Raw genomic sequence first — 27,842 nt, forward strand, 5'->3', positions numbered from 1 at the left:
TCATTATAATCCTCACCAAATTGCTTGTGTGTGTGTGTGTGTGTGTGTGTGTGTGTGTGAGAGAGAGAGAGAGAGAAAATTAGATCTTGGTACCTCTCCTATGCTTTCTTCTCTTTTATTCTATGTTTAGACTAGGAGCTGAGGTGTGGTTCCCAGCTCGCATACACATACTCATGCTAGCTCTGACTGTACTAGTGTAGCTGTGGTAGCATGGGCAGCAGCGGTGGAGGTGGCATGGCTATACCACACTGCTGCTGTCCATGCTACCCCGGCTACATAACGCGCACTCGCTCTCATCGAGCTAGCGTGAGGATGTGTAGTGAGCTGGGAATCACAACTCTAGCTCCTAGTGTAGACGTAGCCTTAAAGAGAGCATTTTCTGCTGAAAACTCAAGATTTTAACAGGGTTTAGTTTTCATGGCAGACTAAAATATAATCACTTTTGGCCTACAGGAGCCACCTAGGGTTTCACTTTGGCCCCATGTATAGTTTGTAGAAAACTCAAATTAAAAACTCTGCACCCAACACAAATAGAAAAAGAAAATTACAGTAGAATATATTATGATTATTTTGTAATAGGTTGAAAAGAAAGGCCCCTGGATTTAATGTGCTGTGTTCCATCTAGTCAGTCATATATAAATGACTAGTTAAATGAATCTCCCTGTATAATCTTCTTCTGCATTTTTTTTTAAAACCCCTGTGCTTCAGTTCTATTTTTCATTGGGCAGTAATCTGAAGAGCATCCATTTTATGCTGTATTGAGATTCAATATCTCCTAAAAGGAGATTAAAATCAAGTGGTATCTGCATTTTACATTTTCGTTGTTAAGTTAGCTCAGTTCAGCTAGAATGCATGTGCCCTTCTTAGATGATACAGCACTCCGCATGTAGAAACATTTACATTTAAACTATAATTGGAGAATTTGGTTCAGCAGTCCTTTTTGCTAAAGACCTATTTTTGTCATGAAGTAAGCCTGCCACCTGCTGGAGGTGCTTCTGTAATGAATGTTGTCTCATTGGGAGGATTGTGCCCGCAGGTCTCTGCATATGATCTTCCCATCTCCAACTTGGCAGAGTGGTGTCCATCCACTGGACCCTGCCAGGCAACTTTCCTGCTGCTCTGGGGATCTGCATAAGTGAAAGGCATGGGAGGCAGCAGACTGGAGAAGGGATCAAGACAGTGCTGAAAGGCTGCACATTGTCCTCTCTCCTTCTGGCTCAGCAGAGGGGATTTTTTGTATGGCCTACCTCTGTTATATCCTCGCTTCCAGGGAGCACATGTGCATATAGTTGGGGACAGATAGCTAGTGTGGAGATACAGAGCTCCATGTAAATGGCCTTTGTTTCTCATTGATACTTCAAGCTGCACAGGGTGTAGGGCTGGGTCCCATGACTCTTTTAGTGGTGGGGCTGGGGTGGGAAAGGGAGGGGAGGGAAGGGGGCAGCCCTCTTGACAGGACCACATGAGAAATCTGTGCTAGGGGAACCTCACGCTTGTCCACTTACAGAGTGCGCTCCTGCAGGTTTGGTCATGGAAAGAGGAGATCTGACCCCCTGAGGCTGCATAGAGTTAGACCCCAATGTGGAGGCTTATCAGGGGATGATTTGGCCTCAGGCATTAATTAGATTGCTTTGTGCAGTGAAGGGGCTGTTCTAGCAGTTGGGAATAGCCAGAGGACATAGACTACGCCCACTGTCCCCCTATATCTGTGTAGTGGGAGTGGCACAAAGAGACTGTATTGTATCAAAATCAGGCACATAGAGTTATGTCAGCGTAACTGGGAACTTCTTGCACTGAAGACAGGTTTATTGAACATATCGGGGTGTGCAAACAGAAAAAAGTTGAAACCATTAAAATATATACTTAGTGTATTAAAAGGGCCAATTTCACAAAGCTGAAAACAATTATGAGCCAAATTAGTAGTGAGAGAGCATTAAAACAGACAAATGTGAATGGCAATTGGGAATTGTTTAATAATATTTTACTAGATGAGCAGAAAACCACAATCCCATAATCAAAAAAGAAGGCCACAATGGTTAAAAAAATTACCTGGGCTTAGAGGGGAAATAAATGCAGCTATAAAATAATAATAAAAAATAATAATAATTAAGAATAATAAATTAATAAATATATAAAACAAATGGAAGAAAGGGGAAGTTGATAGTAATGCATATTACTATTAGATGTAAAATGCATTCTTTTGTTTCATTTCTGAAGTCTGGACTCTGTAGGATAATTTAATCATCACTTTAGAAGTCTGATTTATTATCTTCTGAGACAGGTGGAAAAACACTCAACAGTTCACAATGTCTCTCTGTATACGTTTAATATGGATTTCATCAAGTAGAATACAATTTAAAGATGAATACATTATAAAATGATATGACAATGTGTACATGTTTTAATAAATGCATGTAACATAGGAAATCACCAGGGTCTAAGAGATCATATAACAGTAAACTAGTCTTATCAGACAGCGGCAGCTTCTCTAATTCTATTCTATATTATTCTATTCTGGACAGGTGTTCTTGGTGCCAGTATGGAACCTTCAATACAGATCCATATTAAATGCCATTTAAGCTTGATACCAATCAAGAGGTCAATCAAAAAACATTCGAAAATTAAAAAAATAGAATTTAAATGATTACTTTACAGTTGATTTATTCTTACAAAGACTAGGCACTTCTTAAGACTAGCCAAAAGACAGTTCGCACTCCCTCTCTTGTGTATGTATATATTTATATATTATACTAAAACATACAACTCCTCTGCCTAAGCCCCCCAAAACAAACCAACCTACATTAAAACACATCATTAAGGTTGCAAAGTCAAGCATTCAGAGTTAGGCAATGCCAGAACTAAGGTTGTCTGTGCAGGCACCTGGCAAGGAAAATTTCAGGCTAAACAGTTAAAGTTTGGCAATGTTACAAGCAACTGAAAACAGGGTCCTATAGTGGGAAGTGTCAGGCCTTCCTATAGTAAAGAGAGACTGTGCCAGTGGGTATTCTCTCAAGATGGGGAGAATAAAGGCCGTTTTATGTTGGCTTAGCCAGTACAAAGTGACCACAATGCACTTATGCATGATGCCCTACATTTCTACTTTACACTCAGATACACAAAGAAAAGATTACGGAGGATGTATGTGGATGGATACTACATTAGCAACATACAAATATAAAATCCTTAGATACATTAGCATTGTCTGTTTTGGAGTTGTGGTTTATAGAAGGAAGTGCTCTTTGCTGTGATTGAGTTTCTATTGTGTGCTGGAATTTTAAGAGGTCACATTGGAACAGGTTGGTGCATTTCACTTTTTACAAAGAAAACATCAATCACACAAGATTCTTAAAATTTGTTTCCAGTTAAAAAAGAGCCACTGGTTTATTTGCTTGCTGAAGCTAAGCTTTCAAGCAGGCTAATAATTTCCTTCTCTTCTGAGAATGCCTTCCGTTGCCTGAGGGGCTTCCCACTCCTGCCAAGGTGCTTCTGTTCAGAGCTGCTTCTGTCTCATCAGGACAAGAAATAGTGAGTTAGATCCTCAGCTGATGTAAACTGGCATAGCTCTATTGAAATCAGTTGAAGCAACACACATTGTGGTGTACTGAAATGTGGCTATGACTTCTCACTTCATAGACTTATCACTTCTGGATTTAATTTTAAACTACTTAGGGACTAGCCTAGTCAGAGACCCTACACTGCAAGACACACTAGTTCACATAGGGTAAAGTTCTCCTGTGGTTTGGAGTTTTAGCATGAGACCCTCAGCACCACAGTGCTTAGCTGCTACACAGAGATTGTATGGGGGCTTTCCCGAGTGGCTAGAGGAGGTGCCTATACCCGTCTCTTTGTACGTACAGTGTCTGGGAAGAAAGGAAGCAATGGTCTAGTGGTCAGATCCTGGGGATGGATGTGGCTGTCAGGAGCTCTTGATTTCTAACTTGAATACTGACCTATGTGTGTTCTTGAGCAAGTCTCTTAAACTCTGTGCCTCATTTTCATGCCTCAGTAATATGGGGATAACAGTTACTTCCCCAATTCACAGAAATCAGCACTAAATGGTTAATATTTGTACAGTGCTTTGAAAATGTAATGTTCTACTATATGTCTCTGTGCTAATTATTGTCAGGTATCATGGTACTTGACGGCATCATGGCAAATTTGCCCAGTAAGAATAAAATTAAAAGTTATGTGCAATTACAGAAAGTAAGAATAAAATCACTCCTTTAGACTTGTCAGTGAAATCAGACACACAATTTCTAAATGTCAATGAACATAGGTTTCTAAAAATGCCAGTTTGTTCTGATCCTTTCAGACAGTTTCTTTTATAAGCTCAGCCAGCTTCTGGAAAGCCTGCAGTGAAAAAATAAAAAGAGAAAAAGTTTGAATTTATATAATACTGATAGCAGTAACTAACACAGTGACCACTGATATCAAACTGTTAATAATCACTCTAGTCTACAGCTTTTCCATGTACTTTTTGTTCAGAACACTATGTCTGCAAGGCATTTCAGCAATATTTCACAACATATATATGTATGTATGTGTATATATATATACACACACACACACCCCACAACACAACACCCTTTCCTCACCAGTGCACACTGATTTGAGAATTTGACCTTCAAGGCATAGCTGGATTTGACCAGTTTGCAATGGCTTGATGAGCTGGTACTTTTGCCTCATGGTTGCTGTCTTATACTTCAGAGTTTAAGCATTAAGGCAATTGTCAGTATCAGAAAATATGTTTTCATAGTGTGTCAAGCATCTGCTTAGTGATAATATGGTGACATTGTTCTGCAGTAAACAAAGGACCAACCAGTGAAGAGAGAGAGAGAGAGAGGGAGGAATATGCCACTACTCTGGCAGACTGGGTCAGTCTCAAACTAGTCTAGTTGTCAGGGAGATCATATTTGCAATTCTTGTGTCTTGGGTAGCACAATAAATGTGTTAGAAAGCAAAATAAGATTCCCTTCTTGAGAAATACACGTGGAAGTACTGAAGTATGTAAAAAAAGTTGAGGGTTGATTTTGCTTTCTTTACCCTAAAATTGAATTAGCAGCCACTAATCTTGCTCAGTCTTCTCAAACTGTGAAAACATGGTGCAGATTCTCTCTATGCTGCTTTTCTAAATCACATTTTATATCTATTACAGCAAGGTACCCAGAGAGTGCTTTATAATACACAATGCATAAATAACCCATGGAACTCACAGCCACTAGGCATTAGTGATCACAAACTTAAGAGGCTTTAAAAAAAGGATTGGACATTTCTGTGGTTAATAAGAACCATCATAGTTATAGTCGATAACAAAAGACATAGATGGGATATTAACTCTCCCATGTCAGGGCATGAGCCAACCTCTAAATGATCGTAGCTGGGAACAAACTTCCCCTGTGGGCTGACTATTTTGTAATTTTCCATCATAGGGGCTCTTGCATTATCTTTTGAATCATCTAAACTGGTCACTGTTGGAGACAGATAGAAGGAAGGATGGTTCAGGTGCTAGTCTGGGATTTGGGAGAATTGGGTTCATTTTCCTGCTGCATCACAAACATCTTGTGTGACCTTGGGCAAGTCGCTTAGTCTCTCTGTGCTTCAGCTCCCCTACTTTAAAATGGGGATAATGTCCACCTAACAAGGTATTGTGAGGAAAAATATGTTATAGATTGTGAAATGCTTTGGCATGACAATAATGGGGGACATATTAGTATTTAGACAGGATTCTAACTAATCATCAAGCAATGACATACATACTCGCTCATCTACTGGCTGTTAACCGTTCAGTAAATTACTTTGTACTTTAAGGTATCCTTGTTGCCTGCCTTTCTTCCCATCATCTCTCTTCAATTTTGCATGATTCATTCCACCATTCAAAATAAACAGAGTTGATTAGGTTGCATAATTTGGAGAGAATTTTAAATGTGATTATGGGGTAAACAACACTGGATATTATAATGTTAGGCAGTGGTTCACAGTGGGCAGGAAAAGGGGGACAAGAGTACTGAACTTGCTACTCATCTGTACATCCACCAGAATGCATTGTAAATTTCAAAGCTTAGATGAGACTAACTCAGTATCAGAAAACAAATAACCATCTTAACAGAGGAAAAAGAAAATCAATTTTTTGCAGCAGTTAGGAAGAAGACTGTGATTTATACTCACCTACAACTGTGTGTGTATGGATCTGTGATGGATACATGAATGGGAATTTTATGCACACACATCAAGAGGACAACTTACACTTAAATTAGAATCTTGGTCCCAGTGGGTCTAGTAAATAATCAAACTTTTAAAATGAGACTTGAGCTAATGACTTTCCATAAAATAAATGCTAGTTTTACTTTGGTAGAAATGCAAGAAAAAGGGTCTTCAAGTCCAATAGTAGTCTGCATGCAAACAACAAATTCACATGAATAATAGAATCTAGTCATGTAAGTCGCCCCTGTGATGCACAACACCACCAGTTACACTCACCTGATCCATCTGGTCTGGAGAAGCAAAAGAATAGGAAGCTCTGAAATAGGGAGTCGGAGCTGAGCTATCAAAGCTAAATGATTGTCCAGGAACCAAAGACACCTAAGAAAGATATTACTGACTTTAATGTTTTGAATGTAAGGAAGTTCGAGAGGATGGCATGTAAAATAGGATCATTACACTATCCCATATCATAAACTGTTTATAGTTATACCAAGTTTATCCCATTTTAGACATAGCTAATAGGCAGAAAAGACCCACAACTAGTATCAAACTGGGGAATTCTTTGCTTCAGTATGTAGTAAAATCTAAGGACCTTATTCAGCCTGCACTGAAGGAATATAGCTCCCCTGCGGTGATAAACAAGGTGTAAATTACGTGTCAAGTGCGAGTTAGTCAGAAAACGGATGTAAGTGGTGAACGTCAAGCTGTGCTAAACTTGGATTTGTAGTAATTGGGTATTCAGCAGGTGTGCAGCAAACTGAATAACATACATGTCTAGGACCAAGAAAGCAGGGGGTTGGGGGTGGGAGTAACAGGCAGAGCAAATACAGCAACGTGTAAGAAAAATCAGATCAGCCACGCAATTCAGCTATGTCCACAACATTCCCAAAGTTCCTGTGATCAAATTTAGCTTAGGTGTAACCGGCTATAACTCATTGACTTCAATGTGCCAGAAGTTCAACTTGGCCCCTACAGAATTTGAAATTAGAAATATCACCCATTTTTGACTAGCTTCTGACATGAGATCATTTACAACAGTAGAGCACCATTTACAAAACTGGTGAATTTGGTCTGGTGTTTTAAGGAGGTGGCATTTGTGGTCTGTTAGGGGGAGGAAGTGGGGATAGTAGGGGTCTGCATAAAATGGAGGGCTATGTAGAGTGACCAGATGTTCCGATTTTATAGGGACAGTCCCGATATTTGGTTTTTTTTTTGTTTTTTGTTTTATATGGGCGCCTATTAGCCCCCCACCCCGTCCCGATTTTTCACACTTGCTGTCTGGTCACCCTAGGGCTATGTGACAATATAATAGCAGAGCAGAATGGATGCTGGCCTTTAAAAAGCCTGTAAGTTTCATCCTTATGATTGTAAAGTGATCTATATTGATCATGAGTAGGACAGTGTACAGTTTTGCATCGGAAGAAAATTAAGACAACAGCTTGATTACAGGAATGATGGGCTCCTGTACAAAACTATAAGCTAGTCACATAGCGAAGAGTAGTTGGAGCTAAGCTTTCTGGACTTCAGAGCACTTTTTCACATTTTACAATTTTTTTGCGAGTTTTCTCTGCAGAATTTCTGCAACCCATTTCAAATTATCTGATGTTTAAAAAGGGAAAAAGCATTTATCAGTGTGTTCTGTTTTGTTTTCTAATTATCAATAGAGTCAAATGATTATCCGTTTCTTGTAACTTGGTATTTATACTCTCTATACACCTATATTTAAAGTGAAATCCTGGCTTCTTTGAAGTTGAATAGCAAGATTCCCATTGACTTCAATGGGGACAGGATTTAATCTCTGGTGTTCAGATCACTATGAAAATTATGCAAGTAAAGTATGTGGAAATGGCCACAGTGTTTCTAGGTGCTGCATTGCTGTTACTTTCATCATGATGGCATATATAACATACTGTACATCTTATATGTGGAATTTTAATGTAACAATTGTAATATGGCTAAAGATTAAAATCCCAATTCTACCCTGAGAACAAGGTATTTAGACCCCGATGCTTGTGCAGAGCTGCACTGAAGTAACTGGGAATCACATGGGTGTGGGTAGTGCTCGCTGCAGGACTAGGGCCTAATGCATTTTTCTGTGCATATTTTAGTTTGAAGTGTGACTATTCTTTGTGGCCAGTCTCTGTTCTCACATCATGTAGTGCCATTTTATTGAATTAGAAACAACTTTCCAAAGGAAAGTAAAATGTTAGTATTATGAACAACAGGTCAAACTCAGCTCCCATTTGTTATAATGTGATCACTTCAGCTACTAAAATTTTATTCTTTAATGACCTGTTAGGAAAACATCATCAGAGTCACAACTAATTCAGTAATAAATAGTCAGAATAACAGACATGGTTCCGTTCCAAATAAAGTTTACATTATTTTAAAGCTGTTTCCTATCATTAGGTCTTTCCCTACCCCTCTCTCGAAAGCATTTTCCATGATCATCTGGTATGTATCAGAAATTCCCTTAATCTTAATCCATAAAAATATTCCAGCAGTAGGGACGTACCACTCTGCCAAACCTGTAAATAAAATATGGACATTGAATAAAAGTACATCTTGCATCTGTAATGAAAACACCAAAGTGGAAATATTGCCATTGATATCAATAGGGACAGGATTTCATCCATAGTATTATATAGAGTTTACTCCATCAGCTTTTTTGCGGCACTGATTTGCATGAAGACCTCGGCCTTCTTGGCCCTTTACACAGGTATCCAAGCAGTTACCTGTTCCATGCCTTTCCTTGGGGTCAAAGCTATATTTTTCTAATCAGTAAATGCTCCAGATAAGTCAGATACTTAGTTCAGTTTACCTTAACTAAAGTAAGATCTATTGGCAACTTAACAGTAATAAAAAACCATAAAATAAAGCAAAGGTTCGTTAAACACAAACATATGACAGACGAAGACAATGCAGTATGTCAGCAGATTGCTGTGTTTTGTAACCATTAGTGCCAAAGTTATCTGGACTTACAGCATAGTAGTAGTTTGCTAGTCTCTCACACTGAAAGTGCTGTCTCTAGCATTACATGCCCCTCCAGAAGAAACAGTCCTCACAGAGAGTGTGTTTGTATGTAACCTCCCACCTTTTGACAATAGGTCTCCCCAGCTTCGTTTGTTGACATTTGCTTTCCTCAGTGTAGTTAATTTAATGGTAGGCTGTAAACTCATTAACAGTGAGGCAAAGAACATTCCGTTTCTGATATCATCTTATGTTAGGTAAGGTCTTCCTGTTACCAGCATACATAGAATCATAGAAATGTAGGACTGGAACAGACCTCGATAAGTCAGGTCGTCCAGACCCCTGCACTGAGGCAGGATTACGTATTATGTGGACCATCCCTTTCAGGTATTTGTCTAACCTGTTTTTAAAAACCTTCAGTGACAGAGATTCCACAGCCTCCCCAGGTTATTTGTCCTGGCGCTTTTTTTCCCCCTTAAACTGACTTCCGATGCAGTCTTACCTACTAATTCTCTGAGTTGGCTAATGTCTGCCTTTTTTGAAGTCCGTTGTGTTTATTCTGCTGTTTTTCCTTCTGACCGTTCCTTAGAATCATGAACTCTGTCATTTCATGATCACTTTCACCCAAGCTGTCGTCCAACTTCAAATTCTCAACCAGTTCCTCCTTATTTGTCAGAATCAAATCTAGAGCAGCTTTACCCCAGTCACTTTCTCCACCTTCTGTAATGAAAAGTTGTCTCCAATGCGTTTCAAGAATGTGTTGGATAATCTGTGCCCTGCTGTATTGTTTCCTCAACACGCCTGAGTAGCTGAAATCCCCCATCACCACCAAGTCCTGTGCTTTGCATGATTTTGTTAGTTGTTTATAAAAAGCCCTATTCACCTTTTATGCCTGGTTAGGTGGTCTCGAGTAGACTCCCTACTAGGACATCCCCCTTGGCCACTTGGGTAATAATATAATTATCCCCTGAAAGATTTACTGCTTGGCAGTTCCTGCGTTCTTGTTCATTACCTGCTTCTCTGCATTGTTAAAGAACCTAAACAACATCTTCAGGTAGACCTAGGTTGCCCGGCCATTTTGTGTGGCAGCTTACTTCCAAACACAGACAGTAAAACAACCCTCCCTGCCCCCTGTGTAATAATACACTTTTCACCTGTCTCTCAAGAAAATAGATGAGAATTAATTTAATGTTGTGAATGCAATCCTAAACATACGGATTATTGGAGACAATCAAACATCTTGTTAACTAGTTTCCTTTTACTGTAGCCTGAAAATTGATGTTACAGATAGGTGGCTGGGTACTTGAGATGTGTCCTAGGGAGCTTATTTACCCAAAGGAAAGTGAATGACAATTTCTGTAGCTTGATCAGGAGTGGTTATTACAGGTTTAAATCCTGTACTGTACAATAAGTCACTGACTAGAAAATCATGCGTCGAAGGGAAGGAAACACACACAATACACCTGACATAACAGAAGATTCAGATATATACAGGTGAGTAGGAACATGTGGGTTTAGTTGTGGGAGGCTAACCTCATCAGCCTTCTGCATGGGATGCTGGATCCACTGAGTGGTGCAATTGTGACAGTACAGTGATCAGTCAAATCCACTGTGCTTTGTATAGCGAGTGAGCAACCACAGCCATAAGTCATATGTGCACAAGCCCCCAGCCTGAAAATCTACATTACAGTACTTCAGCCCAAGGACACTAGTTTCCAGCAGCACCTTGGTTCAGATGCTTCTACAACCATGTAGGTCACACATGCCAAATGCCTGGCAGGCAGGATGCTGGTATCCTCCTGTTTCATGGCTTGATAGCTATGAGGGGCACTGAGTTTATGCTCCCATTGGGGAAATGGTTCTTTGCTGGTCTAAACTATGTAAAGTGCACCCAGATACTACTGTGATGGTGCCTTGTATGTACATTTAACAATCATTTTTATGCTAATTTGACTTTTCCAGAATTTAAAATATAATCTTTTCCATGCTGTTCGATTGTGGAATTAATTGCTGATTATGTTATTCAAAAACAACAACCCAGGCAGTTACCATAATCACCTCTTTCCACCATTCTTCTTGATTATATGGTCAATGTCTACAACAGACTAGTTTTTATTCCATTTTAATTTTAGCTCTTCTCAGTTACAGTTTAGCTTCCCTTTTTAAACTCTTGCTGGAGCTCAGGTAATACACAAACAGGCATGACAACCTAATGATATTGAGATTAATAGACCATAAACATTACCTAACTTTTACCTTATGTAGCCTTTCTGGTTATTTACCCAGAATGAAGTCTAGAATATGCTTTGATCTTACAACATAAGTGGAAATGTCTGGAGATCCAGGGTAATGGAGCTGCTAGTACCAGAGCATTATGGGGAATGGTTCTCCTATCCCATGAATTTTCACAGTTTCAGAAAAATTTCCCCTTCCACTTTGAGGCTAAACTGAGAAAGAGTGACTATAAAAGCCACTATGAAGTATAAGATCTGAAAATTGTTTTACTTCACATAGCAGGTACAGGAAAAACTATTATGCCAAGTAGTCTTTTTTATTATAGGTGGAACTGGTAGTGACCCCTATAGTTAATGCTTCTATTCAAGGCTGGCCTTATAGGTGGGTGACATGGCGACCGCCCATGGCGCCATGGTAAGCGGGGCACTGTGGTCAAGAGGCAAGGAACAGGGTGGGCCTGGGGTGTGAGACCATGTAAAGGAGCTCGGGGCAATGTGGGAAAGAGGCAGTGGTGAGGGGGAGTGGGGAGCCTGGGGAGTCAGTGGGGGCCACGGGGGATGAGTGGGGAGTATGGGGAGGCAGAAGGGGCCAGGGGTGATGGGAGGCCAGGGAGACAGCGGGGGCCATGGATGCCAAAATACAAGTTTGCCCAGGGTGCCATTTTCCCTGCGGCTGGACCTGCTTCTATTATAAGCCTGAGGGGCTCCTTTTACTTACATGCTGGCTGCAGTGGTCCCCAAGGAACTGTCTGACACTCCAGAATAGCCAGAACGCTCCTAGCCACATCCCCAACCTGCCCCTTTTTTCCCAAGGTGCACATGCTGGCATGCTGCTGTGCCGCAGGCTGTGTGTGTGTGTGTGTGTGTGTGTATGTGTGTGCATGCGCCATTTCACTGGCCATCAATCACCAGGGAATTCCCTTTCCACTGGGGATATGGCTTGGTTGGGAGATCCAGATGGTTTCTGGCCCACTGATTTCTTCAGAGTGGAGTAAAGGTGCCAGGATTCAGTCCAGAGCTGGGACTATAAATTGTGCCCAAACCTTTGCTTTGGAAATTGTTTGCAGGATCAGAAAGATGGTCCTCAGTCAGTTTAAACCCAGCTATTTTATGTCAAAAAAACTTTCTTTGTCTATTGTTTCTGGAACCAGTTTGAACCAGTACATGCAAACCTCCACAGGGGGTAGTACCTCTCTGGAGCTATTTACACCTGAGTGATTCACCTTACTCACTCCTGTGAAGGGGCATGTCCTCACACTGACAAAGAGGAGACTAACGAGCTCCTCTGGGCCTGTTCAACGGCAATGAGGTGCATCTACAAGGTTTGTTCTGGAGTTGGGGGCAGTTAAAGGGGAAAATTGGCCAGAGGCAGGGGTGGTGAATAGGGAGAAGGCTGCTCTATCTCAGACAGCCAAGACACTCTTGCTGTATCTTTGTGGAGTGGCCATCCCCCTGAACTTGGAGTCTGTACCCAGTTTCTTCTCTATTCCCCGCCATGTTGAGTGAAGCATTCCTCAGAAACGTCATTAAATCAACCTTGCCAAGTTCCTGAGCTTTCCCATAAGAGTCTACATTATGGCCTTTAAGTAGTGCAGCTGATAAATAGGAGTTGGAATCGGAACTGAAAGGTGAGTCAATGAATAGCAGAACCTAGAGGCTAGGTAATACCAATCAATATGTGCACCTTTACTCTGCTCTATATTTTCTTTTTTATAAACCAACTGCTTCCTGTCATCCCCACTGTTGTTTAGTGGGAGGTAACTTATCTGATGTAAACCAGATTTCAAACCAATGTAAAGTGTGCACACGCAAAGTTGCTTGGCTTAACTAAATAAATGCAACATTGCACCTTTAGTTAAAATGGTGAAACTTTGGCATGTTCACAAGCTCTAAGTTAAACATTATCCTGGTCTTTGAGTTTCTGCCCTACCATCTACCAATCTGTGGTGTTCCATGGCTATCTGCGTGTACATTAACACAACTAAATTGATGTTCATGAGTGTGTGTTGCATTCACTGACCTTTTAACCACTTGTCTGCTGCTGCAAGCATTGCATCTCTCTGGGTCCTGTAGAATGCCGTTACCCTGGAAGCAAATAAGTAAGTTATTTTAAAGAACGGTGGGGACATGAGTCAGTCATACAATTATTAAATACTACCTTGTATGTAACTCAGCAACAGTTTCATTGGAAATCAGTGCTACTCTGGATCACTCTCCTTATCAATATGGTTTTCTACATGCATTTCAATTTTGTATGTAAGTAAGTAAATAAAATAACCTAACAAAGACAACTCAGGAAGAAGGACTTGTAAAGCCTGACTCCGAACCCTCTCAACCATCATGGGTTTGAAAATTTGACTTGGATATTATTTGTTATCCATTATACTTAAGAAAGACCATGAAAACAAGGAACAGATAGTAAAAACCCAGTGGAGAAATACCGGTGAACAATGGAGCGGTGAGCAGGTAATGAGAAAAATAGAGACATTCTGAATAGTGGCTTTTCTAAAATGGAAAAAATAACTGTGGCAGATACATTGTACAGCCTGTAGCACCATAACTTTGGGGTAAGGAAGCCTTCTGTGTCCAGTCTAGGGCCTTATCCAATGTGCACTGAAGACAATGTGGTTTTTTCCATTGACTTTAGTGGGCCCTGGAACAGACCTATATAACATAGGATTATCTTTAGCTAGAAAATTTCTAGCAAGTCTCATGAAAGGTTCAATATATCAGAAAATGGTACAAAGGGTTAGTGGATGGTTGCCTTCAACAAATAAAGCTCAGAATTTCCTTCTTTTTGTGGATTCATGACTTGATCATAAATGGAGATTTAATGTGGTTGGGGGGAGGTTTAATATAGACTTTATTAATAGCAATAATAATACATAGCACTTATGTAATATTTTTTTTATACATGGATCTCAGGCAACTTTTCAAGAGTAGGAGTAATATCCCCATTTATAGATGAGGAAACTGACTTCCCCGAGCAGCAGTAGAGCTGGGAATAGAACCCAGGTATGAAATAAAAACAATCACAAACTAGAGTACTATAGTACCTGTCTGCATGCTCCAGCAAACCCTTCTGCCCCCATTTGTGAAGAAGTTCTGATATTAGGATCTATGTGAGAGAGAGAGGAAAACATCCAAGTTAATGTCATAATCTAAATGCCATAGAGCCAGTTCTGCAAAGCCCATTGACTTCAGTGAGAGTCCCTGTAAGTGAGAGTTCCACAGGTGTACTGGGCTTATAGCCATTCACTTTTCAAAATTGTCCTCTTTTCCACTACTACTCCCGGAATGACATGACCGTGTTAAATTCTGCTCTCAGTGACATCCATTGTACGGGCGTAATGGAGTGCAGAATTTAGTCCATGATGTCTAACACCAGTCGCATGGTGAGCAGGTCCTGTGTCTAAAGCAGAGGGCTGAAGGTGAGGTGATCTGGGTTCTAATCTCACCTGTACCACATGTCTTATGCAGCCTTGGTCAAGTTACTAAAGCTTTTCTGTGCCTTAATTTACAATCTTTAGAATACAGCTAGTAGTACTAATGTTGCAGAGGCTGAATGCATTACTCTCTGTGAAAAGATCCTCTGTTGGAAAGCGCTTAGTGTGGCACTCACCTCTTCATGTGCCTATATACCGCTGGGCAATATAACTCCTGACTCCAAGCACAGCAGGATGCACACATCTTTGATGAAGGCATCCCTGAGAAGCATGTGGTGTAGACTCACCTGCATACATATGGGTGCTTTTCTGCTATTTGTCCTGCTGTGCTGTATGCAGAGCAGGATAAAGCACTTAGTTTTTAAAAACAGTCCGGTCAAATAATTGTGTAACTGTGCAATGGCACTTGCCTGCGAGAAAGTGCTGGTGTGCATCGTTGAACTCTGCGTATGCAGAATCACTCTGTCAATAAGAGGTTTGGGGCCTGTTAAAAACCCTAATCTCAACCTAGGGGAGAAAAAAGCATTAATACAAAGATGTACAGTCCACTAATGTTACATGGGTTCAGCATTATCCCTTTGTTAGTATCTGATTGATAGATCACTAAATTTGTGGTGAGTGAATCTTGATCAAATCCAATTGTTCAGTTCTATTATGCATCGTGTAAAGCAGCTCTGCCTCGGTTTGATATATTTATAAAGAGCACAACACAAAATAAAATAAAATAAAAAACAAAAGAAATTAGCACATACATAGGGATAGAATTTAAGGCTCTGTTGACAGGCTGAGGGACAGTGCCTCATGGGAGCGCACAGGGTTAAATGATAAAAAGCAGCTGATTGAGAGCAGAGGATTCCCAAAACAACAGACTTATTTGCGGTGTTAAAGCAATGACAGGGTACTTGGTGCTGGCCATTCAAAACTCAGCCAAGAAAGGACAGCTCCTAATATCCTAAGGAATTTAGAGAGGGAAAAAGTGTCAAAAGCAGCTTTGATGTTTAGGAAAATGGAGAAGACACGACACCCTAAAGAGTGCTTCACAGGGTTTGGCACTGCAAAGAAAAAAAACCAGGGGGCAGTAGGGCCCACACAGCAATTCTTTGTACATAAGGGCACTCTAATGAGCTGCTCATCCTCAGCTGAGCTTTATGTCATAGCCAAAGTTTGTTTTACAGCATGTGACATTCGAGTTTCAAAATATTTTTGCAGCAATAAAAGTAAAAGCCGTGAGATGCATATCACACAGCATTTTGAAATTGGACTTACCCAGCAGAGAGAATTTTAGAAAAAGTGTCACATCTGATCACTCGACCATCAACATCCATTGACAGAAATGTTGGTGCCTTAGTCTTTAAATATAAAAAAGTAGCTTATTATGGCCTTTATTTTATTGGGAGGTAATGATTTGGGATACTAGAATATGACTCACTCTTGTCAACAAGAAAACAAAATACTCTGGACTATGTTGCGACTGGCTTTGTGGCAACGAGCAGAGCAAGCAACTTCTTTTTCCTTGTGCCCATCCCTGTGCAGGGGCCAGTACAAAGTGATAAGGGCGGGCACTGTATTAAGCTAGTGCAAGAGGCGGCATAAAGTCTCCCCAAAGGGCTAGGGAGCAGCGGGATAAGAGCAGCACCTGGGATGAATCTGTGTTAACCATTCTCCTCCACATTACTTTAGCCAACAGTTGTGGCTGGGTCCAGTGGTAGGTGGAGTGGTGCATTCTGTACCTTGTTAAAGTGTGGGCATGCTCCCACTGTAGGGTGTGCTCCTCTGGAGTGAGTGCTATGGTCTGAACCTTTCTTAACCATAGACTTGGTATGGCACCATGAGATAGCACTGTATCCATCTGTATGTACACACACACACACACACACACACACTTACACCCATTCTGTACGGGTGCAAACACCCATGTACACACTTAAGCAGTTCTAACACCTACATGTGTGCAATGTTGGTTTTTTGCACCCATATAAGGACAAGTGGGTTTCACATTCTAACATTAGCAAGCACTTGGGTGTTAGACTATTTCAAATGTGTATCCATGCATTTGCCCCAACTTTCCTGTCATGCTAATGAAAGTTTAAGGTGAGTCATATTTTGGGCCTCTAACCTTTGACAGTGCACATTTTAATAAATGTCTTTAACTGCTGAACAACTAATCTGCAACTCTTTCTGTGTAGGAAAACATGATAGTAGTCCAGTTGAAACCTGAGATTCTCTGTCTGCCAAAACATATGTAAAATGCAAGATGTTTGATTGTTGGGTACAGTAGTCACCTAAACATTTTTATTTAAACTTGGACAGCTGAAAATGTATTTCTCCTTGTCAAAGTGACAGCGTGTGTGACAGGAATACAAATAAGCACAAGTGAATATTTACCTTTTCAAACTGAAGAAAATAATATGGATCATCTTCTATTATAAGGAAATTATAACATCTTGCAAGCTAAAGAGAGGCCAAATTAAAAAAAAAGAGGAACAGGTCTTGAAACTGTCAATTATTTTCTGCAATTATTATGTGATATTTTAATATACAGAAGAAGACAGTGGTGTGATCGCTGACAATAGGGTAAACAACTGAGTGGCTCGCTGGGGCTATCATTATCTATGTCACCAGGTGTAGGCCACGTAGGATGACAAGGAACAGAAATAGACATATTTGCAGTTGGGGTCTTCTATAATTTCAACATGTTATCATGGGGAAAACATTCTAGTTCTGTATTATAAATTGGTTAATAGCAAAGAAAATGTTCTCTCTTTATGAAAACCCTGATGATGTCAGGTTCCTACTGAATACCTGGTATATCTTCTTCTTGCAGTCAGCAGTCAGTGAGGTTCCAGCTGGATTACTACCATTTGGAACAGTGTAGAGGAACTTGGGGAGATTGTTGTTCTGCTTTTTTGCGTCTTCTGGTCTCCACCTGGAAAGAATTTCTTTCAAAGCTTCTGGAATAATACCGTGCTTGTTGGCAGGGACTTTGATAATGTTACAGCCCAGTGGTTTCAGCTGTTAATAGAAAGAAGACAGACATGACACACAATCTGGTAGCCCAATCAGCAGTTCAGAAATAGTCAGTGAGGCCATAGAACTTCTGTGCATGCTTCCTCAAAATAATAAAAATTCTTTACCTTAAATTTGATCTGAAATGGGAAATTGTGGAACTTAGATTATTTGAAGTCAGTCAATCTTAAATGCACATTACAAAACCACTGATGTGGTTACTCATAAGTAATGTGGAAATCTCAAGTTTATGTCCCAAAATCTCTCTCATCACATAGTCCATATTTTATATGTAGTCCCAATTAATGGTCCCACACTCAGCTACATATGTAAAAACAATGTATTTGATTGCTTAATAGAACCAACTCCTTCCGCATAAAAAAGATATTACACAGATATCCCATGCAACAAGCTAACTGAATGCAACAATTAAGGTAAAGAATTGACATGCGTAAGTCTGAAAAATTCCAAAAGTGAGGTTCCTACTATAAGTTATTTGCATTACTTGTCTGTATACATACATGTACATATAGATAATATGACAACACACGCATGTAATGCAAGTAAGTTACAGTGGGAACCTGATTTTTGCATTTGGTTAGGTTTTTTTGCATGGGATATCTTACTTGGGTAAAAAGTTGCTGGTTCTGTTGAGATGTCAAATAAATGTATATTTTATGTAGGAGCATTAGCTGGGTAGCTGTTTCCAGGGCTCTCTAGAAGGATTACCGAACTCCTCAATACACTCGTCACAGTGTTTTGTTATGCATTAGGCATTCAAGGCACTAGGATCCCTAGCTATCATATAATGAAGAGTGCCTTGCAGTGTGGTGGCATTCTTTGCCTCATTGCAGCCTGATGCATCCCTACATTTCATGGAAAACTTTTCAAGGCTCAGATAGTCATATAAAAGAACACCAGAGATTGCAAAGTCATTTTCCAAAGGCCAAGCTTCACTTGTGCATTCATCATGCTTTTGCAGGTGCACATATGTATGTGCCCACACTTGGTAGCTGGAAACACCTGTGTCCACACTTTCAGTCAGGGTAGATAAAATGATTTTTTTGGGAAAACTTTGTTATTTAAATTGGAATTTTTGATGTTGCTGTTTTTAAAATTGTTTTTCTCTTTTAAAATAAACATGTTTAAAATGAAATCTGAATTTAATACAAAATATGTTGAGGCTTGAACTTGTTATAATTTATCTGTAAATGTGAAACATGTTTTGAGAAGTTTATGTACCCAGAATGTAAAGGTGGTTTTGTTTAATAAACCTAAATGTTATGTTATAGGCTGTTTTGTGTGTTTTAATTAAATCCCAGTTACTATCCTAATGCAGCTTGACATAAATCATGAGCAGAAGTTAATTATCTGGTAAATAAGCATATAAGTCACCGTTTTCTAACATACTTAAAATGTAGAGTTAAGAATCTGAAAATATAAAGCTATATAATTGCTTAAGTAAATGTGTGTACTTACCATGTACAAAAATATGTAGCAAAAACATGTACCAAATCTAGTGTAAAGGACCTACTTAGTTGTAAATCAACATGTTTTAATGATTATATCAACCCCTGAGAATTAACCTTTCTTTAGAAATAACTGAATTTCAAAGTTGATTAAAGTCAGTTATTTAAACGGAGGCTTTCCATTGGGTGATATAAATCAATCCACCCTGCTTTCAATAGTCAAAAACCTGTTTACTTGTGTTAAAATTACACATTCAAAATCCATTGGGCATGAAAGCCAAGTGAACGCACATATTGCATGGGCCTTGTTTTGTATGTGCACAGGTGGAGGCTGAGAGAGATACTATTCAAAATGTACCCAAGACTACTGAAATAAACAGATCTGTCTCTGGTGCAATGTATAGCTCTCCAGATATCCATAGATGTGTCCCACATGTGATGCATACTTAAATCAGTGAGAGAAATCACATACTGCAAACTTTCCCTCTTGATCTTGACTTTAGGACGAACTTTGCACTGCTTTGCAGACATAACCAATACTCACTGCTGACAGAGTCCCGGAGTAGCTGGGCTCTTCTAAAAGGACGTTATCTCCAGGATTGATAAGCATATCAAACACCTGCCCAATAAGAATAATTTCTTTTACAACAGTCTGACCTTTCCTCCTGAATATTATGCACATTGCTATATACTCTGGTTGGATTATTTGTATTGATTGTTGGATCATATTAAAGAAGTTCTGTGTTAAAATCACAAATGAGTTTGATGCCCCATAGTTTAAATTCCAGGGTATGACTAATTAAGAGGTCTCTTGGTTTTTGGTACTGTTTCTCTCCCTCTATGTGTGAAACTTGCAAGCTGCTAATTGTGTTAGTAGATTCTAAGACAGAGTCTGCTCTCAAAGCAACTCTTTGTAACAACAACTACTCACACAGAGAGAGACTCAAAGCAATACTCTGTAACAACAGAAACAGCACCCAGAGACTCCCCGCCCTTTTGTTGTATTCATCTCGCTTTCTTAACAATTGTGATTAAAATAGAGATAGAGGATGTATGTGGACGGATGCTTGGTGTGGATAATAACTGAATGATCAGGGATGTGCCAGCCTAAGAATCCAGTGTCCATCGGCTGAAGAAGGCGTCAAGTGGAAATAACCAGAGGACCCCCGGAGTGCAGACTGGAATCCACCCAACAGCCTCAAGAATGGGAGAACCAAAGAACAAGATAACATCTGGCAGCATGGAGCCGTCAGGAATGTGCCATCTGCTGATTGATTCAGCAACAGCATGATGAAGCAATTCCCATAGACTGGCATAGGAAGAAATTCCTATAAAAATGGACTCTAGAAAGTGAGAACTTTGGGATCTGATTCTGCAAATCAACTTCCAGGAGCATCAGATGAGCATCTGACAAGGCCCTGCTCCCTCCTCATGTTCCGGCCACCTGGCCAGTGGCTTGGCATGAGCAACTCTAAGGCTGGTAACTATGATGACAACCTTGCAGAATCTGTGTGTGTGTGTGTATATTAATGAATGTGTGAATAAATATGAAATTGAATGGAATGTTATAGCTATAACTAACTGCTTACTATGATTCTTTCTGTATTCACAATAAATGTGGCATTATGCCTTTTCCCCTTTAACAAGATCCTGCTGGTTTTTATTTTATTGGTATAACATGATTAAATCAACGGCTCTCAACCTTTCCAGACTACTGTACCCCTTTCAGGAGTCTGATTTGTCCTGCATACCCCCAAGTTTCACCTCACTTAAAAATGACTTGTTTTCAAAATCACACATAAAAATACAAAAGCGTCACAGCACACTATCACTGAAAAATTGCTTACTTTCTCTTTTTTACCATATAATTATAAAATAAGTCAATTGGAATATAAATAGAAACCAAGGGCTGCTTACCTTATTCATGCATATAACCTTCACTCACACAAGTTATCCTATGATTTTAATCAGGCTACTGCTGTGAATAAGGCAAGTACAAACAGAATCTGAGCAGGAAATCCTGGCCCCATAGAAGCCAATGGAAATTTTGCAATTGACTTCAACAGGGCCAGGATTTCACCCATGCTGGATAATTTTTCCCTTGTATAAAAGATGTATAATAAACTAGCACTTTTTTCAATTCAAAATTAGTTGCTTAAGTGAAAACATGTTGAAAGCTTTTGTGCCATTGAACAAAATATCTAATAAATTAAACACACTTCTTCATACAAGTAGCAGATCTGTGTTTATTAATATTTGATTGTTAGGGGAAGGTTATATTACTTGAAATGAAGTGAAGGGAATCAACCAAGGGCTATGTTCCCTGTGAACTAAACTTTGAAGGTATAATTAATAAACTATATAGTTTATGTAGCATTGCCATGCAAGTACTGATTCTCTTTTCCGTCTTACTTTAGACAAGCCGTCCTGGCTGCCAGGGGTGATACAGATCTCCATTTGGCCCTGATGAGGACTGTACTTGGCAGTGGGAGGATTGTGGAGACTCATCTGTAAATCCTTTAGCCAGGACAACAACTCTGGAATTCTGAAACAAAAGTTTTATTCCTTTAATCTTCATTTGTATCCATAACACTTCATAAACTACAGAGACATTTACTCAGTAGTGTCTCTTTGCAGCCATGATGCAACATGATTTCTGAAAAATCTGTGTGTAGCTGTTGTTAAATATAAAGGATTATGGATCAAATCCTGAAGTGCTTACTTTAGAGACTGATCCTGCACATCCTTAGTATCATTATTAGTTCTTACTCTTATAAGTAGTTCCATCATTGACTTAAATGAGACTGTGTATCAGTTAGAGACTACAGGATCAGTTCTCAGTTTTCACTAAGGCAAACAGTCATGGATTGAAATGAACCTGTTGTTTCATATGACAGTTTGCAGTTGGTGAACTGGTTAGGGTACCTCAGATAAGTGTTCAGAAATGAAAACCAAAGTAGGATGAACTTTGGAATGAAACGTTTTCCTGTTGAAAGAGGGGGTTGTTGAAATTTTCCACAGGAAAAGAAAACTTCCTTAAGAATTATCTGTCAGCAAAATTGAAATGAAGTATTTTGTCTCAGGTCAGGTGAATGTTAATTTCTGTTTGCCTATGTCACCATGGTACCTGATGGGAGCTGTATTTTCATGCCCCTCATGCCCCTATTCTCCCTAATAGGACAGGCTTCCTTGCCAGACTCCATCTTTCAGGATTCATCACAATCTCGCCCTGTGGCTGAATCCAAACAGAAAAAATTCAGAATGTTTCATTCTGTGAAAAGGTTAAATATTTTGACTTTTATGCCCAATTTGTAATGAAAACATTGAAATATCAGAATTCCCCATGGAGCAGAAATTCTGTATTTTGATTGGCTCAGTCCTTAAAATAAAAAAACAGGCTGCTGGATAACGAATGATTGAATAATGAATTATTGAAAAATTATTTGAAAAATGAACAGTGAACCAGTTTACATTGAAGATTAAAATTCAATCACTTAAACTCATTCTCTTCAAGTAAATGGGTATTGTATTAAAAAGATCAGCTCTTTTTATTAATCTTCAACCTGATACCAAATTGATTAAGAAATGTCATGTCGCTTTTGAAAACTACCCTTCTGTGGTGGAATACTGGAGGGCTCTCTTCATCAATGCCTCCCCAATTTCAATAGTGGTTCCATCTTCAATAGTGAAACTTGCTGTTTTAAATGGGAAATGGTTAGGATTTGGCATGCCTCCAGAGATCATGATTACTGAGGGTTTCTTCTCTGCCAAACTACCTGTAGTGAACATAAGGAAGAAATCATCCATTGGAGATTGCACACTGCAAGGAATAGAGAATGCACTCTTACAGGGTGTTCAACTCTTTTTAATAAATTATAGTCAAATGTCAAAGTAAATATGTGATGTTCTTGATTCATGGTTTTCCTGTGAGAACAATACTTCTCATTTGTTCTCTCTTGCTCAGTATTTATCTTCTAAAGGTTTTTGCTTGCTGCAAGTAAATAAAAATGTCATGTTTTTGTGAAGAGTTGTAGAAAAGCCAATACCATCATAGTTTTTGACAAATTGTCAGCTATGATTTGGACATACATGAAATATTAGCTATAAAGTATTAGAGATGGACTGAGTTGCTAAATTTGGATGTAGGTTTGAACTTCTCTGAAATCTGGAAGCATCTCATGTCTGGGGTTTGGTTTAGTCCCTTCTCTACTAATTTCTAGACGGATGATCTTACTCTTTTAAAGTTACAAAGGACAACTCTGTGTAAAGGCTGACTTGGGAATGGAACATTTTCATTTACTAACTGCTGTCAGAAGCTACTGTAGTTGAAGCTACTGTCTGTCCAGGTAGTTTAGCACAAACTTTTTAAAATAAACTGTAGGCATCTCTTTGGATTACATGCTTCATGATACTCTCCAGGTTTTAAGCATGGAAAACGAAGGATCTAATACACCACCACAATTTTGTTAAGTTAGTGTCACTTTAGTAATGAGACTTTCTGTGTGAACACTGTAAAAGAAGAGTTTAACATTATTACCTTTCAGTACTTTTCCAGTAAAAAATAAATTGCTTCCTATTAGTTCAGTTTATTTGGTGCTCCAAAATCAGCCAAATTCTGCCAAATTTAAAGCGCTCTTCACCCACAAAAATCCAATTCCAGAGGTAACTGTGGATGTGTCTTATGATTAATGTATAGTCCTAGAACTATAGAATGAATGAGTGTTTCAGTTTCTCTGCTTTGGGTCACACTGACTTCTATTGGGTGGAATGAGAACTGATTTAAAGCTTGAGATGAAAATTTCACTTGCCTGATAACAGCACCCTACAAAGACTCTAAAATACCCCAAGTAGCATCCTAGTCACTACCCTCAAATCTTTTGGATGTAGCTCCCAATGTTCAGCTGAGTTATCCCAGTTGATCACAGAAAAGAAGCCAATAGTACATGGAAGATACCAGTCAGGTAAGGGGAAATATTTTGTACTCACCTACAAGTCTTATAAGATTTTCCTTTCTCGCTGCACTTACTGTTGAGAGAAATTGGGAGTAATCCATGCTGGTGATACAAGCAGCAACCTAGTTCTCTGGGTCTATCAGGCAATCGGTATGGAAAAGGGAACAGAAGGAAAGCATTTTACTCTTCAGCGCGTGTCTGATTTGTTTTCTAAATGCAATGAATAATCATGCACTGTTTAGTTTCTGCCTTCTTGGTTGTTCCACTGTTTATGCTAGCTTTGAAAACAAAAGAAAAAATCCCCTGGCAGAATACTTTTACAGAGGGGTCATGAGCTTCAGGGGCTACATACAAATGTTAAACAAAGAAATGACTGGATCCTTTAGCCTCATGACCCAGCTTTTTACAGACATCATGTTTCTTTGGCAGGTTTATTACTTCATGAAGAGGTTTGGGGAAGATTTTAGACTGGATCTGGGGTTTCCCCTAAAGGGGGATTCGGCCCCTTATATCTGGGACTGATTCCCTACAGCTGGAGGCAGCGGGATGTGTCCGTGCTGTTTGTGCCTCTTTGAGTGCCACTAAGGAGGTTTAGGCACCTGAGGAAGTGGGGTTTTTACCCACGGAAGCTTATGCCCAAATAAATCCGTTAGTCTTTAAGGTGCCACCGGACTCCTTTTTGTTTTTGTGGATACAGACTAACCCGGCTACCCCCTGATAAGGAGGTTTAGGTTCCATAATGTTAGGGGCAGGGTAAGAAAGGGACCTTGCTGGATTTAGAATGCCTAGTGAGAGTCTATTGTTCAGAAGCTGGGGTTACTCTTTGTGGTTGTGTTACAGTTGGCCCATTAGAGTGTGTTTAATGTTTGTGTGCATGTCTGGGAAAATGTGGAGGCACTTCTGACATGGTACCATTTAAGGCAGCTTGTACTTCCTAAGGGAGACGAGAAGTGCATTTGTCTTTCACCACCTTGTCTTACCAAGGACCACAACCACCAGTTTCCCCACCAGAACTTCAAAAGGAGCTCATTTTCGCTTTGTTCTAGATGGCAAAAGAAAATTGGAACCATCTTCCAAGGCCTGAGCCTCTCTCTGCTCCCCAGCCTGCCTTTCCTATTGTCTAATATTTGTATTTTATTTTATTGAATGGTCATTTTGGAGAGAAATGAGATGTCCTAAGACAGCTTTCTATCTATGCCCAGAAGGAAGTAACATAGTTATTTTTCACTTCACTTTTTACTTTTATGAAACATTACAGGACTTATCTGAACATTTAGTTCAGTGCCAGCGAAGGGCAACAAAAATGATTAGGGGTCTGGAACACATGACTTATGAGGAGAGGCTGAGGGAAGTGGGATTGTTTAGTCTACAGAAGAGAAGAATGAGGGGGGATTTGATAGCTGCTTTTAACTACCTGAAAGGTGGATCCAAAGAGGATGGATCTAGACTATTCTCAGGGATAGCAGATGACAGGACAAGGAGTAATGGTCTCAAGTTGCAGTGGGGGAGATTTAGGTTGGATATTAGGAAAAACTTTTTCACTAGGAGGGTGGTGAAACACTGGAATGCGTTACCTAGGGAGGTGGTGGAATCCCCTTCCTTAGAAGTTTTTAAGGTCAGGCTTGACAAAGCCCTGGCTGGGATGATTTAGTTGGGATTGGTCCTGCTCTGGGCAGGGGGTTGGACTAGATGGCCTCCAGATGTCCCTTCCAACTCTGTTATTCTATGATTCCATGATATGTTCTATAAATCAAAACATGTTTTCTACCAGTTACTACTACCATGAACATTGCAATAGCAGTCGCATCGCTAAGTGTTATGGTCCATGCGCTAGTGCTACGCCCAATCAGGGAGAGGGGGCACAGAGCAGATTAGAACAGCCCTAACCTGGGCCCCAGCTGCAGTGATCCCTATGAGCTATTGTCACTGCAGAATAACTAGTTATAGTAATGTCCTGGCCATGGCTGGCCCTAGACCAAATGGCACCCCAGGCAAGAAGCATCTTCGGTGCCTCCCCTCCATTTGTTAAACTTTTGCATACCTTACAACACCCCAAGCCTGGGTCGCCTGCCCCAGAATTGGGCCCCGATGCTGGCCATGCCCTCAGCATGCCTTGGAATGTCCCAGTCACACCTCTGTTGTTCTGTTGGGGCTCCTGCAGGAGCTGGCATAGAGTTTAATGGGGAGGCCTTCTATACAAGATAATCCCTGGGAGGCTTTGCAATACTTTTGTCACCTTCTTCTGGTGTAGAAGACACACAGTGCAAACTAGAATTCCCCTTATAGGCTTGTTCCTGCAGGCCATACATAGACACTGAAGCACCTCCCTTATAATACCTCTGTGGAAAAGAAGAACCTGCTAAAGAACTGTTCTGGAAAAATTCAGTCACTGTGACAGGAAGGTAGTAAAAATGATTGGAAAATAGTTTGTGGCAAGATAGACAGACCTAAATAGCAAGTTGGGAATAGACTGGAGAAATAGAGGTAGAAGTGAAGAAAACACTAAGGAACACATCCTCGGTGAAAATTTCACCAGCTGAGGATCTGCCAGTAGAAGCTGAGGAAAATCACAGTGAAGTCTGTAGCCAGTACACAGTATGCTGTTTTTTAGAAAATTGTTACTAAGGAGGGTAAATGAGAAGCAACTTCCAGACAACATTACTAATGGAGATTTTCCCCAAAGGGTCAATTTTATCAAGTGGGCTATCTTGGGAATTTGTTGAGAGTCTTGATTTAAAAAAAAACAAACAAACCTGGGCACTACTTATTTTAGGTAACTAAAACACTTAAAAATGTGACATATAACAAAAATGAAAGAAATTACAACTTTAAAAACAAAGTTTTAATGATTTAGAAATAAAACTTACCAACAGGGATGTGGAGTAGGAAAAAAGACCAGAGAATCGGTAGGGTCTTCAGAAGAGGCATCCCTTCAGCAGCCAAACACAAAGAAGCAATAATTAATTAATTATAATAATAACCCAATGAAATTTACTCCTAATATGGTTACAAGAAAATATACAATAATCTCATAGTTCCTCATACTCACACTCTCTTTCACATCATCAGTGTGCTTCAGACTTTACCCAAATAGTTATTTTGAAATTACTGTAAATTATTTATCAAGGAAAATCACCTTTGTCCAGCTTGTCCTCATACATCCCTGCATTACCTCCTACAGCTCTTTGTAGAAAGGTTCCATTTCTTCATCTTCCACTTGCTGCATGGGAGCATACACTTGAATAATTTTAATCGTTCTCTGTTTTGTCTGAAGTGTGAGAACTGCTATCAAGAGTGATATGATGTCACAGCTGACTATCCTTGGAACTGTTTCTTTCCTGACAATGAATCCAACGCCTCCAGTCCTTGCTCTATTGTCGAATGATCTTCCAAGGAAAGTATTCCTGAAAATAAGCTCTTCTCAGAAAAAGGAGCCCTGACTTTGAAACTCCTAATATAACCAAAAGCATTTTTAAACATAGGTTTACAATCAAATGAGTAGGTAAAGAAAATGTAATGGCATGAAAAAGGATATTGATCTGTATTCATAATACAGTTATGTTG

At 39.7% G+C, this 27,842-nt stretch overlaps 1 protein-coding gene across 5 annotated transcripts; it reads right to left on the minus strand.

The window, feature by feature from the left end:
- Window positions 1–2,300: 2,300 nt before the first annotated feature.
- LOC102933210 (kynurenine/alpha-aminoadipate aminotransferase, mitochondrial) lies at window positions 2,301–27,835 on the minus strand. Of its 5 annotated transcripts, XR_005225161.2 has the most exons (16): window positions 27,328–27,832; window positions 27,146–27,208; window positions 24,313–24,414; window positions 22,937–23,102; window positions 21,739–21,871; window positions 19,871–19,945; window positions 17,654–17,863; window positions 17,237–17,302; window positions 16,118–16,200; window positions 15,262–15,358; window positions 14,462–14,523; window positions 13,426–13,490; window positions 8,623–8,729; window positions 6,478–6,579; window positions 3,856–4,350; window positions 2,301–3,502 (listed from the first exon to the last, which is right to left on the minus strand). XR_005225161.2 is itself a non-coding variant. In XM_037897543.2 (15 exons), the coding sequence occupies exons 3-15, from the start codon at window positions 24,377–24,379 to the stop codon at window positions 4,323–4,325; spliced, it is 1,167 nt and encodes a 388-aa protein (XP_037753471.1). In that variant the 5' UTR covers window positions 24,380–24,414; window positions 27,146–27,208; window positions 27,328–27,835; the 3' UTR covers window positions 2,301–4,322. The 5 variants fall into 5 exon arrangements, 4 of the variants coding, with proteins under 4 accessions (XP_037753471.1, XP_037753467.1, XP_037753466.1 ...); XM_037897543.2 differs by having other exon boundaries at window positions 2,301–4,350; window positions 8,717–8,729; window positions 27,328–27,835; XM_037897539.2 differs by having other exon boundaries at window positions 2,301–4,350; window positions 27,451–27,832.
- Between the last annotated feature and the right edge of the window lie 7 nt (window positions 27,836–27,842).

This window comes from Chelonia mydas, chromosome 4 (genome assembly GCF_015237465.2).
Source record: "Chelonia mydas isolate rCheMyd1 chromosome 4, rCheMyd1.pri.v2, whole genome shotgun sequence".
In the NCBI taxonomy this organism is placed as follows: Eukaryota; Metazoa; Chordata; order Testudines; family Cheloniidae; genus Chelonia; species Chelonia mydas.

Bases quoted from the DNA above. Each gene is read 5' to 3' on its own strand.
- LOC102933210 (XM_037897539.2), bottom strand. From the start codon at position 24,379: ATGGATTACTCCCAATTTCTCTCAACAGTAAGTGCAGCGAGAAAGGAA. The intron at 17,303-17,653 runs GTATTCAGTAGG...GCCTCTCTTTAG, and splicing joins GCAAGAAGAAGATATACCAG to CTTGCAAGATGTTATAATTT. The intron at 14,524-15,261 runs GCAAGTGCCATT...TCTCTCACATAG, and splicing joins ACACCAGCACTTTCTCGCAG to ATCCTAATATCAGAACTTCT.